General features: G+C 53.8%; 1 protein-coding gene across 2 annotated transcripts; it reads right to left on the bottom strand.

Annotated features, from left to right (window-relative positions):
* Positions 1–194: 194 nt before the first annotated feature.
* SLC44A4 (solute carrier family 44 member 4) lies at positions 195–13,717 on the bottom strand. Of its 2 annotated transcripts, XM_004286576.4 has the most exons (21): positions 13,667–13,717; positions 12,006–12,054; positions 11,468–11,541; positions 11,255–11,333; positions 10,206–10,305; positions 9,998–10,123; positions 9,782–9,842; positions 8,168–8,252; positions 8,001–8,084; positions 7,489–7,724; positions 7,300–7,399; positions 6,704–6,796; positions 6,332–6,434; positions 2,249–2,502; positions 2,082–2,176; positions 1,859–1,962; positions 1,674–1,747; positions 1,395–1,465; positions 1,202–1,296; positions 1,002–1,086; positions 195–409 (listed from the first exon to the last, which is right to left on the bottom strand). In XM_004286576.4, exons 1-21 carry the CDS (start codon positions 13,698–13,700, stop codon positions 291–293), a joined length of 2,121 nt encoding a protein of 706 aa, XP_004286624.1. In that variant the 5' UTR covers positions 13,701–13,717; the 3' UTR covers positions 195–290. The 2 variants fall into 2 exon arrangements, with proteins under 2 accessions (XP_004286624.1, XP_004286625.1); XM_004286577.4 differs by lacking the exon at positions 9,998–10,123 and having other exon boundaries at positions 13,667–13,700.
* Positions 13,718–13,883: the final 166 nt, after the last annotated feature.

Below are 13,883 nucleotides of genomic sequence, written 5' to 3'. Positions count from 1 at the left end.
GCCGGAAGCGTATTGGCTGGGGTGAAGAAGGGGGCGGGCATTACTCCTCAAGAGCCTTTTGATTGGTCGAGGCACCTGGGTCACGTCATAGGGGCGGGATCTATTTTAAAGAGCCAGGCGAGGTTAAAAAGAGCAGCATGTAGGAGGAAATAAAAGTCCCAGAGTTTTTGAGAAAACAAAATATCAGTCTTTTAATAAAATCTTTTTACTACAAAATCGAGATCTGGAAGGCGGGTTGAGGCTGTGAGGCTGTACAGGCGGCGTGCAGTCCTGGATCAGAGCTACGCCTCTCACTTCTTCCTCTTGTCTCCTGGGGGCACCTCGTTCTTCTTGCCCAGAATCTTCAGAAGGGCCTTGGACATGTAGTAGGGCCGGTCCACGGAACCGTCGTTCCGCTCCAAGTCTTCCACTATGGCACGACATAGACTCATAAGAGCGCACCGTTGGGAGCCAACCCCACTCCCCGGGAAAACCAGGGACTAAGAGACAGCTCCCTGGTTTCCAGGCTGCGCCACCACGGGCTGATTTTGGGGGGCAGTTTTTGCAACCTACTGGGTAGGTTATGTAATAGTTTCCTCATCTGTAAAGGTGGGGGGGGTGTCAAAAATATTTCACAGCCTGATAAGGATTAACGGAAAAAACACATGTCAGTTGCTTAGGGCAGAGCCCGGTACACATGAAACCCTGAATGAACGCATACAGTAGGGTGAGAAAATCCCCACTCACTACAGCCACCTGCTGGGAAGAGTCCTGTGGCTAACTTCTTTCCCAGATTTTCTAGGGGAAGATACCAGAGGCCGCTCCCCTGGAATGTTCCTTCTTGGGAGAGCCCAGGAGCCTGGGAGCTCACTCCCTCCTTTCTTCCCAAACACCTGCCCTGAGGATGTTAGAAGAGCCTCTGGCTCCTGTAACTCACGAGGTCGCTGTTTCTAGAAGCACCAGAAAAGCCTGAATGATCTGGTACCTTTAAGTTGAGGAGAGGAGGTAGAGGTGTGACTCACAGAAACAGAGGAAGAGAGTGTCCACACACATGCCGAAAACGCTGAAGAAGCCATTGGCGATGACATAGGCCCCCAGGATGGAGGTCTGCAAGATGCAAGGTTTCCCTTAGGGTTCCTTTGGAGAGTTGGAGGGTGAAGCGGGCGTCGGGGATGGGGTGGGGTGGAGGGTGGGGCTGGGGGGTTTGGGGGGTGTCACTCACCATCATGGGCAGCCAGTAGTAGTTGAGTTGGGGACTCTCAATGTCTTTACCCAGTCCCTGGATGCGACCGGTGAAAAAAAAGAAGGACAGGACCCCTGTGAGAGAGATTTGGAGGTCAGCATCACTCCTCTGAGGTCACCTCTTAAACTGCCCAGCACCCCTGTCCTCTGTAACTCCCTGCCCTGGTCCTTACCAACACCTCCAACCACCAGCAGCTTCCCAAAGAACAGTAGCAGGTCTGTGACTTTGTCCAGGACGACCACCCTGTACAAGGAGTTGGGGTAGGTTGGGGGTAAGAGGCCTGGCAGGGGTGGGAGTAGAACTGGCTATATAATTGGCCGTGACAGATGCAAAACAAAAACTGTTCACATTTCAAGATGGAGGCAGCAGAGATTACACCCAGCTCAAGGCCCTTCTGAGCACAGCATGCTTATGGGTGGGAGAGCACGGAGGTGGGGGGCCACAGCCTGACCTGACAATGTTCCGCATGAGCAGCATGAAGGCGTTTTTGGCTGAGACGCAGAAATTCTTCCCGTAGATGGCAATCTGGGTGAGGTGGAAAGTTCAGGGTTACCTGTGGTGAGCTTACCTAGGCCAGGGTAGGAGACCTGCATCCAGGGCCCCCAGAGCAAGGGGCTGCTCATGTAGTGGGCTCACCATGATGTATGCATTGCGGTTCAGGAACTTGATAAACTTTTCCAAACACCAGAGGCAGCACTTGAAGCAGCACATGATACAGCGGGCCACAGGGTTCTGGCTTCCTGGGGGTAAGGAGGGCTCATGTTTGGGCACTGGCCCCTGACCGCATACCGCCCCCGCTCCAGCGCCCAAGGGTCCAGCTGATCAGCCTAGCCTTGCCCAGCCCCCAACCTCGACTCACCTCTCAGTTTGTTGTCAATGTACTCCAGGATGACCCTGGCTATCTGCACCAGGGTCAAGATGAGGGCTCCAAAGGCTAGCGACCCGGTGTGGTAACTGCACAGGGGTTAGTGAGGTAGTCAGAGGACTCCCGGGTTCATAATTCCCAGCCCCCTGCCCCAGGCTTACCGGAGTGTGCGCATGAAGGCAGAGCTCAGGGGAAAGGTAGGGATGTCCCGGGGCTTGTGGAAGGCCCAGTAGAAGGAGGCAAAGGCCCCAGCCAGGACACACTGGCCCAGGGCTAGCACCCAGTTGATGGTCCAGAACAGCCCCAGGACCCCGTAGATTTGCAAGTTGAAGAGAGAACGTTGTACTAGGCCTGTGGACAAGTAGCCCTGGAAGACGCACATCAGCCCTGGGCAGGAGGAGTTCACCGGCTGGTCCTGGGGAGGCAGGCAGAGGAGGCTCATTCCCAACCAGCTCCTGCCTTCCCAGAGCAGAGGGTGGTAACAGCCTCCCCAGAACTGGGGAAGCCCATTCCTTCCAGGAGATCCATCTCTGGGTTCAGACAGGGTTCAGCTTGCCTATTGTGTGAGTGTAATTAGTTTCCTTCAGTCTCCAGTCTCTGGACGGCACAAGAGCTCCCAGGCCGTGTGGACCAAGCCTTAATGGTATGAAGGCAGTGTGACTAATGCCTAGCTCTCCTTTGCACTTGAACAGCTTGTCCCCTCCCAGAGCAGCCTCTGCAACTTCAACCAAAGCACTTTCTAGCAAAATTGAACAGACTGGGTATCAGATGATGCTAAGGAACCATTAATTTTGTTTGGTGTGATAATGGTGTAGTGGTTATGCTTTTTAAAAGTCCTTATCTGTTGAGATCCATCCCGATATATTTAAAGGTGAAATGGCACAATGTTCAGAATTTGCCTTTAAAAACTCGAGGGCTTCCCTGGTGGCGCAGTGGTTGAGAGTCCGCCTGCCAATGCAGGGGACATGGGTTCGTGCCCCGCTCCGGGAAGATCCCACATGCCGCGGAGCGGCTGGGCCCGTGAGCCATGGCCGCTGAGCCTGCACGTCCGGAGGCTGTGCTCCGCAACGGGAGAGGCCACAACAGTGAGAGGCCTGCATACCACAAAAACAAACAAACAAAAAAAAACTCAAGAAAAATAAATTGCACGGGGGACTTCTCTGGTGGTCCAGTGGTTAAGACTCCATGCTCCCAATGCAGGGGGCCCAGGTTCAATCCTTGGTCAAGGAACTAGATCCCACATGCATGCCACAACTGAGAGTTCACATGCTGCAACTAAGAGTCTGCATGCCGCAGCTAAGAAGTCTGCATGCTGCAACTGAAGATCTTGCATGCCGCAACGAAGATCCTGCATATGGCAATGAAGATCCTGCACGTGACAATGAAGATCCCACGTGCTGCAACTAAGACCTAGCGCAGCCAAATAAACAAATAATTTTTTAAAATTGCAAGGGGTGGGGGATGGGTAGGGAAATAGATGAAACAAGAACAGAAGGCTGAAGGTTATGGAATCTGAGTACAGGGATTCTCCATGTTTGTGTGTGTCTGAAAATTTCCCTAATAAAAAGTAAAAAACACAGATTCATCTCTTAAAGCAGAGGAAATAAACAAATGGGATTTAATTAATCTTAAAAGCTTTTGCACAGCAAAGGAAACCATCAAAAAATGAAAAGACAACCTACTGAATGGGAGAAAATATTTGCAAATGATATGACCAATAAGGGATTAATATCCAACATGTAAAAACAGCTCATACAACTCAACATGAAAAACACAAACAACCTGATTTAAAAATGGGCAGAACGGGGCTTCCCTGGTGGTACAGTGGTTAAGAATCCGCCTGGCAATGCAGGGGACATGGGTTCAAGCCCTGGTCCAGGAAGATCCCACATGCCGCGGATCAACTAAGCCTGTGCGCCACAACTACCGAGCCTGTGCTCAAAAGCCCGTGCGCCACAACTACTGAAGCCCGCGCACCTAGAGCCTGTGCTCTGCAACAAGAGAAGCCGCCACAATGAGAAGCCTGAGCACCTCAACGAAGAGTAGCCCCCACTTGCTGCAACTAGAGAAAGCCTGCGCACAACAACAAAGACCCAACTCAGCCATAAATAAATAAATATATTAAAAAAAAAATGGACAGAAGAACTGAATAGACATTTTTCCAAAGAGGAAATGCAGACGGCCAACAGGCACATGGAAAGATGCTCAACATCGCTAATCATCAGGGAAATGCAAATCAAAACCACAATGAGATATCACCTCACACCTGTCAGAATGGCTATCATCAAAAAGAACACAACAAATGTTGGCAAGGATGTGAGGAAGAGGCAACACTTGTACACTGCTGATGGGAAAGTAAATTGGCGCAGTCACTGTGGAAAGCAGTGTGAGAAGTGTCTCAAAAAGCTAAAAATAGAACTACCATATGACCCAGCAATTCCACTTCTGGCTGTACATCTGAAAAAAAAACACCCCAAAACCACTAATTGGAAGAGACACATGCACCCAATGTTCATAGCAGCATTATTTCCAATTGCTAAGGTATGGAAGCAATCTAAGTGTCCATCAACAGATGAATGGATAAAGAAGATGTGGTACATAAATACAACGGAATACTACTCAGCCATAAAAAGGAATGAAATGTTGCCATTTACAGCAACATGGATGGACTTGGAGGGCTTCCTGGACTTGGGTGGCTATTTCCTTTCCCATGTTAGGGAAGTTTTGACTATAATCTCTTCAAATATTTTCTTGGGTCCTTTCTCTCTCTCTTCTCCTTCTGGGACCCCTGTAATGTGAATGTTGTGTTTAATGTTGTCCCAGAGGTCTTTAGGCTGTCTTCATTTCTTTTCATTCTTTTTTCTTTATTCTGTTCTGTGGCGGTGAATTCCACCATTCTGTCTTCCAGGTCACCTCTCCGTTCTTCTGCCTCAGTTATTCTGCTGTTGATTCCTTCTAGTGTATTTTTCATTTCAGTTATTGTATTGCTCATCTCTGTTTGTTTGTTCTTTAATTCTTCTAGGTCTTTGTTAAACATTTCTTGCATCTTCTCCATCTTTGCCTCCATTGTTTTTCCGAGGTCCTGGATCATCTTCACTATCATTATTCTGAATTTTTTTTCTGGAAGATTGCCTATCTCCACTTCAGTTAGCTGTTTTTCTGGAGTTTTATCTTGTTCCTTCATCTGGTACATAGCCCTCTGCCTTTTCGTCTTGTCTATCTTTCTGTGAATGTGGTTTTCCTTCCACAGGCTGCAGGATTGTAGTTCTTGCTTCTGCTGTCTGCCCTCTGGTGGATGAGGCCATCTAAGAGGCTTGTGCAAGCTTCCTAAGGGAGGGACTGCTCTGTTTGAAATTTTATAACAAGAATTTATAACCACTTTCCACTTTGTATGTAATTGTGGGTTTGCGTCAGTCCCCACCGCTAGGTCATAAGCAAGTTGAAAGCAAGAAGTACTTCATTTGGGCTTTGTATAGCCAGTGCCTGGCACATAATGGGTCCTTCTTAAATGTAAATGACCTCCCTCTCCGTTTTTAGAGTGGGGCTGACGCCTGTGGGCACAGCCCATGGTCCCAGTTCTGATGTGGTGGCCACATGAAAGCTTTGACAGTAAATACCCAGCAGTGCAGCCTCACTTCCTGGGAACTTCACAGGGGAGAGTTTGGGGTAGCAGCTACTCTCCCAGGCCCCCAGGGAGCCCACCTGCCTATCGCCTAGAACAGTGTGTTCTGAGGAAGCCTAACTAAAGATAACCTAAACAAAACCCATCTACAGTTATCAGCTCTTATCAGGTGCCAGCCTTTATACTTTCATGTGCCCAGTGTCCTTTAATTTTCTCGGCCACGGCCAGGGCCACGCTGAGGCACAGATATTAAGATTATCTCCATTTTACAGGTGAGCAGACTGAGACTGAAAGGGTGAAGTGGTTAATGGTTCTCTAGGCAGAGAAATGTCCTGGGGAGGGATGGAGAAGTTCTGAGATCCACCTGCCCCAGGGCGTGGTCCTGCCCTTGGGCACAGCACACATCCTCTTGCAGCACAATGGGTGGCCCAGCGGGAGATCTGGAGTCTGCAGACAGACTCCCTTTCTGGCTCTGCTAGGGGCCTGCTCTGTGACCCGTGAGTGAGCCCCTTGCCGTCTCTGGTCCTCAGTCTCCTCTGCACAATGAGGGATTTGAACCAGTTGTTCTCTAAGGTCCCCTCAGCCCTACTGGTGCCCCTCCACATCCACCCCAAATCCTCACCATGGGGTTGCATGATGTATTCATTGGCACATTCTCACAGCCGGACAAGCTGATGTTGGGCGCCCAGAACACGTACTGGGGTTGCCCAGATGTGGCCAGGTACCCAGAGGGGAGTCAAGGAAAGCATGGTGACACGGGGGCCTCCACAGTTCCCCTCCTCAGCAACCCCTTCCCAGGAGCTTGAGCAGGTTGTTCACTGCGCAGAGGGGCTGAAATTCAGCCTGTGCCTGCTCTTTCAAGGCAGGGCTGTGTCTGCTGGGAGGAAGTGGTGCCTTCTTCCAATCACACTAAGGCATACTGTCTACAAAAGTATTGCCCTGCCCCCCACCCCCAAGGGCTCCAGGAGGGCCCAGTCATGTGGGCAAAGGATACAGAGCAGTCATGGCCCAGTAGGCAATGCAGACGAGCAGCAGGACAAAGGTGAATAACGGGTAGAACATGGTAGACATCATCTGTCCTACAGCTCTGCAGGGAGATGAGAGCAGTACACGAGTGAAGCTAGCCCCCCCAGTCCCCACCCATCCTCTCACGGTGCTGACCCTGGCACAGGCCACACCTCTGCCCTATCCAGGGCCTGCTCCTTCCCCCTAAGGCTGGGCACATAGCAGGAGCTCCCTAAAAGAACGGAACTGAATAAATCAGGCTCAAGGGGACTTTAGAGGAAACTAGAGCCACAGAGAAGCCACCAGGGGCAGCTTCAGGGTGAGTAAGGGCTTGTTTCATGTTTTAGGCACTTGACAAGACACTAATTAACTTAATCCTTATGAAAACCCTACAAGGTAGGAACTATTATTACCCCCATTTTACAGATGGTTAAACTGAGGTGCAGAAAGGCTAAGCCGCACAGCAATGTTAATCACTGTGCTATGCTGCCTTTCTCCTCCAGTGCTCTGCCACCTTTCCAGCACTCCCATCCTGGGCCCACCCCCCTGCCCTCTGCCCCTTCTCCTTCCCACATGGGCCCTGACCTGCTGGCTTCCTCCAGGAGGGCGATGGCGATGCGAATCCGTTGCCGCAGGAAGATGAGCACCAGTAGCAGGATGCCTTCAAGCACAGCCAGCACGATCACTGAGGGTGGACAGGGGGCAGAGTGGCCTGGGTCATGGCCAGGGCAGCCCTTGGGTGGCTGGTGGTTCATGGGTGGGCAGGGCACTCACGGGCTGCTAGCCAGGTCTCCTGAACGCTGCTGTAGGCGCTGAGGTTGGTGGTGAAGCCCAGCTGGGAGATGGAGGCACCCTTGTCCCGCAGTACGCGGTATTCCTCCCAGGAGTGATAGATGCCGTACGCCAGCACGCCCAGCACCCCTATGATCAGCACAAACACCAGGGGCCCGGCCACCAGGCGCAGAAGCAGAATAAACAGCAGGCTCAGGACCAGAGCCACGCCTAGGGCACTGCGGGCAGGGAAACATAGGTGAGGGTCACCCCACATCCCCCATACCTTTCCCCTTTCAGAGGCCCCCAAATGCCTTTCCTCAAACCCCCAATGTCCCCAGATCAGAACCCCCCCCACGCTTTCTCTTATAAATCCTGTTGGACTTGGGATCCATTCTGAGCTCTGGCTCCACCTCCCCTGCCCAAAGGCTCTGTTTCAGACGGTGGGCTAAGGGATAGAGGGTCAGATTGGGGGGAAGGGAAGGACGAGAGAGTAGGGGAATGTGGTGACTCACATAAGAATCCAATACCAGGATTGGGCAAAGTCTTCAAAGATCTTGACGCTGATGTCACGGGTGTTGAGGCTGTCAAGAAGACCACTGGTGGGGAGAGACAGAGTCAGATGGGGCTGTGAGTGGGAAGGGGGAGCGGGACAGAGATGTAGGGGCAAGGGAATGCCCACCTGATGCCCTGGGCGATGGACGTGTTGGAGATCCCTGGGAGCTCAGGCACAGTACTATTGGACCATGGAAAACAACGCCCCAGAGCTGGAGGGAGAGAACCGGGCGACTGGGTGGGAGGGCCCAGAGTTTGTCTTGAAAGTCTCTGGCCCCCACCCCAGCCCGTCGTGCCCTTAGGGGCAGAGTTGAGAAGGGCTCTGCCCCACTCAGAGGGCTGCTCTTGATTCCACAGCCGAAAGGGAGCTCCTGGCCCAGGAGCCCATGCTTCCCTCACTGTCTCTTAATGCTCCTTCCTCCCCACCCTGCCACTGCCTGGGTTCAGACCCTCCTGTCCTCTGGCCTGCCTCTTACAGCACCTCCAGGCCCACCCCTGCCACCCTTCAATCCAGCCCCTGCCAGAGTGCCCGGGAGACACGGCACAGCCCGGACCTTGGCATTCCAGGGCTCTAGGTCACTCTGCTGCCCAGACACCTCCAGATGCCTTGCCCTGGAGAGTGCCCATGCTCACGGCCAGGCTTTAAGGCCCCATCGTCTGAGCCCAGCCACTTTCCCCTCCCCTCTGTACCATTGCGCTTCCTCCTCCAGAAATCCCATCCATGATGCCCTGTTCAGCTCCATCTCCATCTCACCCCCTCCAGGAAGCCTTCTGGCCCCACCCCTATCTCCTGTGGCCCCTATTATGTGCCTACAGAGCCATTTATCTTGACCCTCACAACAGCTTTGCCAGGCAGACTTGCTTTGCATTTACATTCTAAAGATGAGGAAACAAGGCTCAGAGAGGTTGAGTCATTTTCCTAAGACCACACAGCTGGAAAGTGCTGGAATTTAAATCCAGATCTATCTGACCCTGGAGCACTCATTGGAGATACTTCCTATTGTACCTACTGAGAGCTGGATATCTTTTCTCATGCTATAGTTACATTTTTTTTCTATTAAAAATAACATTTAAGGGCTTCCCTGGTGCCGCAGTGGTTGAGAGTCCGCCTGCCGATGCAGGGGACACGGGTTCGTGCCCCGGTCTGGGAGGATCCCACATGCCGTGGAGCAGCTGGGCCTGTGAGCCATGGCCACTGAGCCTGTGCATCCGGAGCCTGTGCCCCGCAACGGGAGAGGCCACAACAGTGAGAGGCCCGCATACCACACACACAAAAAAAAATTTGGGAAAAAGAGCAAAAAAAAAAAAAAAGTCAACTGTGATCCCACCACCCAGCGCAGTCACTTTAACATTTGGGTGAACATCCTTCCAGTCTGTTTCCTGTGCCTGCACATAAATGCATGTGTGTACATTCACCCACGTATGTTCTTGTGGCAATCTCATGCAATCGCTTCGTGAACATCTCTGATCTCACCACCTAGGATGTAGTCCAAAAGGGGAGCAGTTTTCATCTTCGCTTCACCTGTCCCCGGTACCTGGCACACAGCAGGTACATAATAAGCACTGGTGATCTGACTGTAGGATGGTCATGCAGCAGAGAAAAAAAACGAAGACCTGGTGCTCATTCCGATTTTGTCACAGACAAGCTGGGTGACTTGCCTCTCTCTGAGCCTGGTTCCCTTGTTTGAGGGAAAAAAATCTAGGACTGGATGATGTCTGAGGAAGGAATGTGGCTTCTCACCTGGAGTGGAAGGGAGGAGGAAACTGGGGCAGAGCTCCTGTCTCAGGCTTTGGAGCACTTGCTGGAGGGTGGGGGGAGGACAGACAGACACACAGACACAGAGCAAGATGAAGGAGTGAGTCCCCTTTCTATCACCACGATCATCTACCCAACTCCCCCTCCCACCCTCCCTCATTATGGACCCTCCTTAGCAATGACATTGGGAACAGCGCTCACCATGTCCCCAGGCACCCCTGGCAGACAAAAGTTCCTATTTGCTGCATAGAAGACCTGCCCAACCGACTGTGAGAGCTGGTCCGTTGCCACAGTCCATGGGACCTCTGGGCAGGAGGACACACACACCTGGGGGCAGAGAGCGTGCTGAGGGGCTGGTATCCAGACCCTGGGGGAGATGTGGGGACAGAGGCAGGTCCCAGACTCTGACCTGGGGTGTGGGGCACGCCAGGCCATTCTGGGTGATCGTGATGATGTTGGTGGTTAGGACGCAGCTGAAGATGTTGAAGTATAGGAGATATGGTTTATCTCTGTAGGAGAGAAGGAAGCGTATGCATAAGGGCTTGGTCAAGCCTTGGGGAAAGAGAGGGACTGCCAGGGCTGTGCCTCAAGAGTGCAATGGGCGGCTTCCCTGGTGGCGCAGTGGTTGAGAGTCCGCCTGCCAATGCAGGGGACACGGGTTTGTGTCCCGGTCCAGGCAGATCCCACATCCCGCGGAGCGGCTGGGCCCGTGAGCCATGGCCACTGAGTCTGCGCTCTGCAACAGGAGAGGCCACAAGAGTGAGAGGCCCGTGTACCGCAAAAAAACACCAAAAAACCAAAAAAAAGAGTGCAATGGGCCCAGTTCCTGGCCTCTGGAAGCTCAGCTCAGCTGGGGAGGTATGGGAGACACCTGAAAGATTGCCCAGAGTAATTCAGCATCTCCACTGCTAACAAAATGGTTAAGAGCTTGAACTCTGGAGCCAGCTTTATGACCTTGAATAAGTCATCTAACCACTCACTGCCTCAGTTCCATCACATGTAAAATTATAGCACCTACCTCACAAGGTTTAGATGAGTTTGTGTGTGTAGAGTACACTGCCTGCCTGGAATGCCATATAAAGGTTAGTGGTTTTATTATTTACTGAACGTTTCCTGCATGCTGGGACTGATAGCCTTGCTTCTGGAATCATCCTTGTGTTTCAGAAGAAGAAGTCAAAGTTCAGAGATATTGAGTACCTTGCCGGAGGTCACAAACCAGAACTTACTTAGCCCAGTTGGGGATTCAAATGACCATCTCTGAACCCTAAAACCTGTGCATTTAACCATGACTCTTTGCTGCCTCCTAATTCTAGGAGGATTCAGAAGCCACTGGCCAGCAGTGGAGGCTGTTCTACGTGGCCTGGACTGGTGAGATTCAGGGAGGCTGAGGTGGAGTGGTCCCCTACCCATCCCCCATCTCATCTCCCTCCTGCCCCCACTTCTTGCCTTCATACTCACTTGTTTTCCCCGATCCCGCAATAGGCCCCAGTAGAGTTCCTGGGGTAGAGGACTTGCTGGGGGTCTCCATACACCCAGGCTGGAGACAGAGACACACAGATGAATCACTGGAGTGCGGCAGGGACTTAAGAGGGAAAGGCTGTGGGTGTGGTCCCTCCTTGGGACAATAATGTCCCCCAGCCACTGCCCAGCTCTGCACTGCCAGAAACTCACCCACAAGCCCCACGGCGATGTAACCCAGAATGAAGAGGAAGAAGAGGACACAGCAGATGATATCTGTGCAGCTCCTTGGAGAGAAATGGGGGAAACCTTTGGAGAGGGGATGCTGGGGAGTGGGGGGTAGTATGGTCTGGAGGAGTCGTGCTTTGGAGAGTTGGGGGATGCTGGAAAGTAGGCATAGGTAGCTTTCATTTTATTCTCTTTAAGAAAACCTTTTTCTGGGTGGGTAAACTTTCTTCTGAAGTTTAAAACAGGAAAGGGCACAGTTCAGAAGTGCTCAGCTGGATGAATTTTCCCAAAGGACACATGCCTGTGTAGCCAGCTCCCAGGCCAAGACACAGAACATCACCAGCAGCCGGGAGGCCCCCTTGTGCCCCCTCCACACACAACAGTCTCCCCAGGTCCACCACCCTCCTGGGGCAGGAGGTTTTTTCCTCACAAGTTTCTTACCAATATTTCAGCAAATACGAAGCAAAACCCAGACACCGCCCCCATCCGCCCCCCGCCCAGCAGCACAGCGCCCAGAACTCACCTGTTCTTGATGGGGCCTCGGAAGGAGGGGTCATATTTGGCTGGTTTCCCTGAAGGGCAAGGGGAGGAGTGTGGAGAGTGAGGCATTGAGAGGGGTCTCTCCCCCCATTTCCAGTCCCTCCAAACCCTTCCCCTCAGCAGGAGCTACCCTGCACCAGGGTCCTACTTGGCCCTTAGGAGTCTGGGGGGAGATAGACAGGGGCAGGGCTGGCAGGAGGGGAAAGTAGAGAACAGGAAAGGTAGGAGCAAGGCTTGGTCAGCAGCTGCACTGATCACTGTGAACTCCAACTGGACGGCCTTGGAGGGAGGGGAAAGGGCAGCTTTTTATGGGTCATTTACGGGTCACACCTCAAGGCCCTCAGCCAAAGTCATCAGTTCCTGCAGGGACTGGGCGGGGGGCGCTGTAGACCCCCACCCGGAAGGGAGCTTAGTCCCCAGGCTACTGCCAGTCTCTGGGAGAGCAGTCAGGGTGACACCTGAGCCGGGCAGCTTGTGGCCCGTCCTGTTCCTGGTCCTCCCTGAGTACACACAGGGAGGAAGTGAGGCCAGGCAGCCAGGGTCCGGTGTGGGCGGGGAGGAGGGAGGACAGAGGGCCGAGCCAGAGCGTGGAAAGGGGTACGGTCCATTCTCCCAGGTGCTCTGGACCCTTGTCCCTCCGCGGTTCTCAGACGCGATGTCGATGATTGACCCAAAGCTGCTCCAGGAAGTCTGTGGAGTGTCCCCATTGCTCCCTCCTCTACTCCCTTCGGACCAAGCCTCGCCTCTGGAAGGTCCCTCCCCTGGGGTTCCTTCCTTCCCTAGCCCTCACTGCTCAAAGGGATCCCAGAGGCTGGTCCCAGCTCCCCCTCCCTGTAGACCCCTCCACCCTGCCCCCTGCCCTTGTCCTCAGGACCCCTCGGGGCAGCCCCCCAGCCTTTGCCCCTCACAGAGATGCTGGAGACAGGCTGCCCGCTCCTTCTCCTCAGGTCTTACCCTTCACAGGAGCCCCAGAACTCTGCTGCCCCTCTTCCTAACCCACTCTGAGATAGACTCCCTCCTAGAAGAGAACCCAGGGGGCTGGTCCCCAGCCCTCTCTCTCCACCAAGATCTGCAGCCCCTACTCCTCTCAGGGACCCCCAGCAGAACCCTCTCCGCCGCCACTCCTCACAGACCCCAGCAGGCAGATCCCCAGTGCCTTTTTCCCTCAGAGACCCAGAGTTCAGGCTGAAAGTCCGCCTCCTTCTCAGGGACCCCAAGCTGTCCCTCCTGACAGCGGCCCAGAGCCCAGCTCACTCCTCCCAGCCCCTGAGCCCCTTCCTCTGCTCAGGACCCTGACCCTGCCTCCTTCAGGCTCTGCTTCCCGGGGCCCTGTCCTGAGGGGCCCAGAGTCCAGGCGTGACATCACCCCCTCGTCCCAGGGACTCCAGTGCCCCTCCTCACGCAGACCCCAGCTTCACACCCCAAAGGCCCCTCAGCAATGGCTCCCAGCCCCTGCACCCCATCCTCCTCCGAGGACCCTGACTCTGTCTCCTTCCATCAGCTGTTTCCTGGGCCCTCCCCTCGGGGACCACGACTCCCCTCAGCTCCTCTCCCTGGTGCCGGCCCAGCCACCGTTCCCCGGAGCAGGCCTCCCCTCCCTCGCCGGGTCCTGGGCCCCCACCCCAGCCTCGCCCCCAGCCTCACCGTAGACCTCGTTCTGGTCCTGTTTTCCCCCCATGGCTCAGTCTCCAGAGTGATTGGAGCCTGGGAGACCTGGCAGCTCACCTGCCACCAGCCCCGCCCTCCCGCCCTCACGTCACAGCCCCACCCCTGCCTGTGGTCCCCGACACACTCTAGTTCCTCCTTGTAGACTCCGTGCTGGAGGGCTGGAAGCTGGAAGGCAAGCCCGGTACGTGGGTCA

The sequence above is a fragment of the Orcinus orca genome, chromosome 10, assembly GCF_937001465.1.
Source record: "Orcinus orca chromosome 10, mOrcOrc1.1, whole genome shotgun sequence".
Taxonomy (NCBI): domain Eukaryota; kingdom Metazoa; phylum Chordata; class Mammalia; order Artiodactyla; family Delphinidae; genus Orcinus; species Orcinus orca.
The sequence above is the reverse complement of the archived record's forward strand: the minus strand, read 5'-3'. Positions and strand labels throughout refer to the sequence as shown.

Bases quoted from the DNA above. Each gene is read 5' to 3' on its own strand.
- SLC44A4 (XM_004286576.4), bottom strand. From the start codon at position 13,700: ATGGGGGGAAAACAGGACCAGAACGAGGTCTACG. The intron at 7,400-7,488 runs GTGAGTGCCCTG...GTCCACCCTCAG, and splicing joins GGAGACCTGGCTAGCAGCCC to TGATCGTGCTGGCTGTGCTT. The intron at 2,177-2,248 runs GTAAGCCTGGGG...ACCCCTGTGCAG, and splicing joins GCCTTCATGCGCACACTCCG to TTACCACACCGGGTCGCTAG.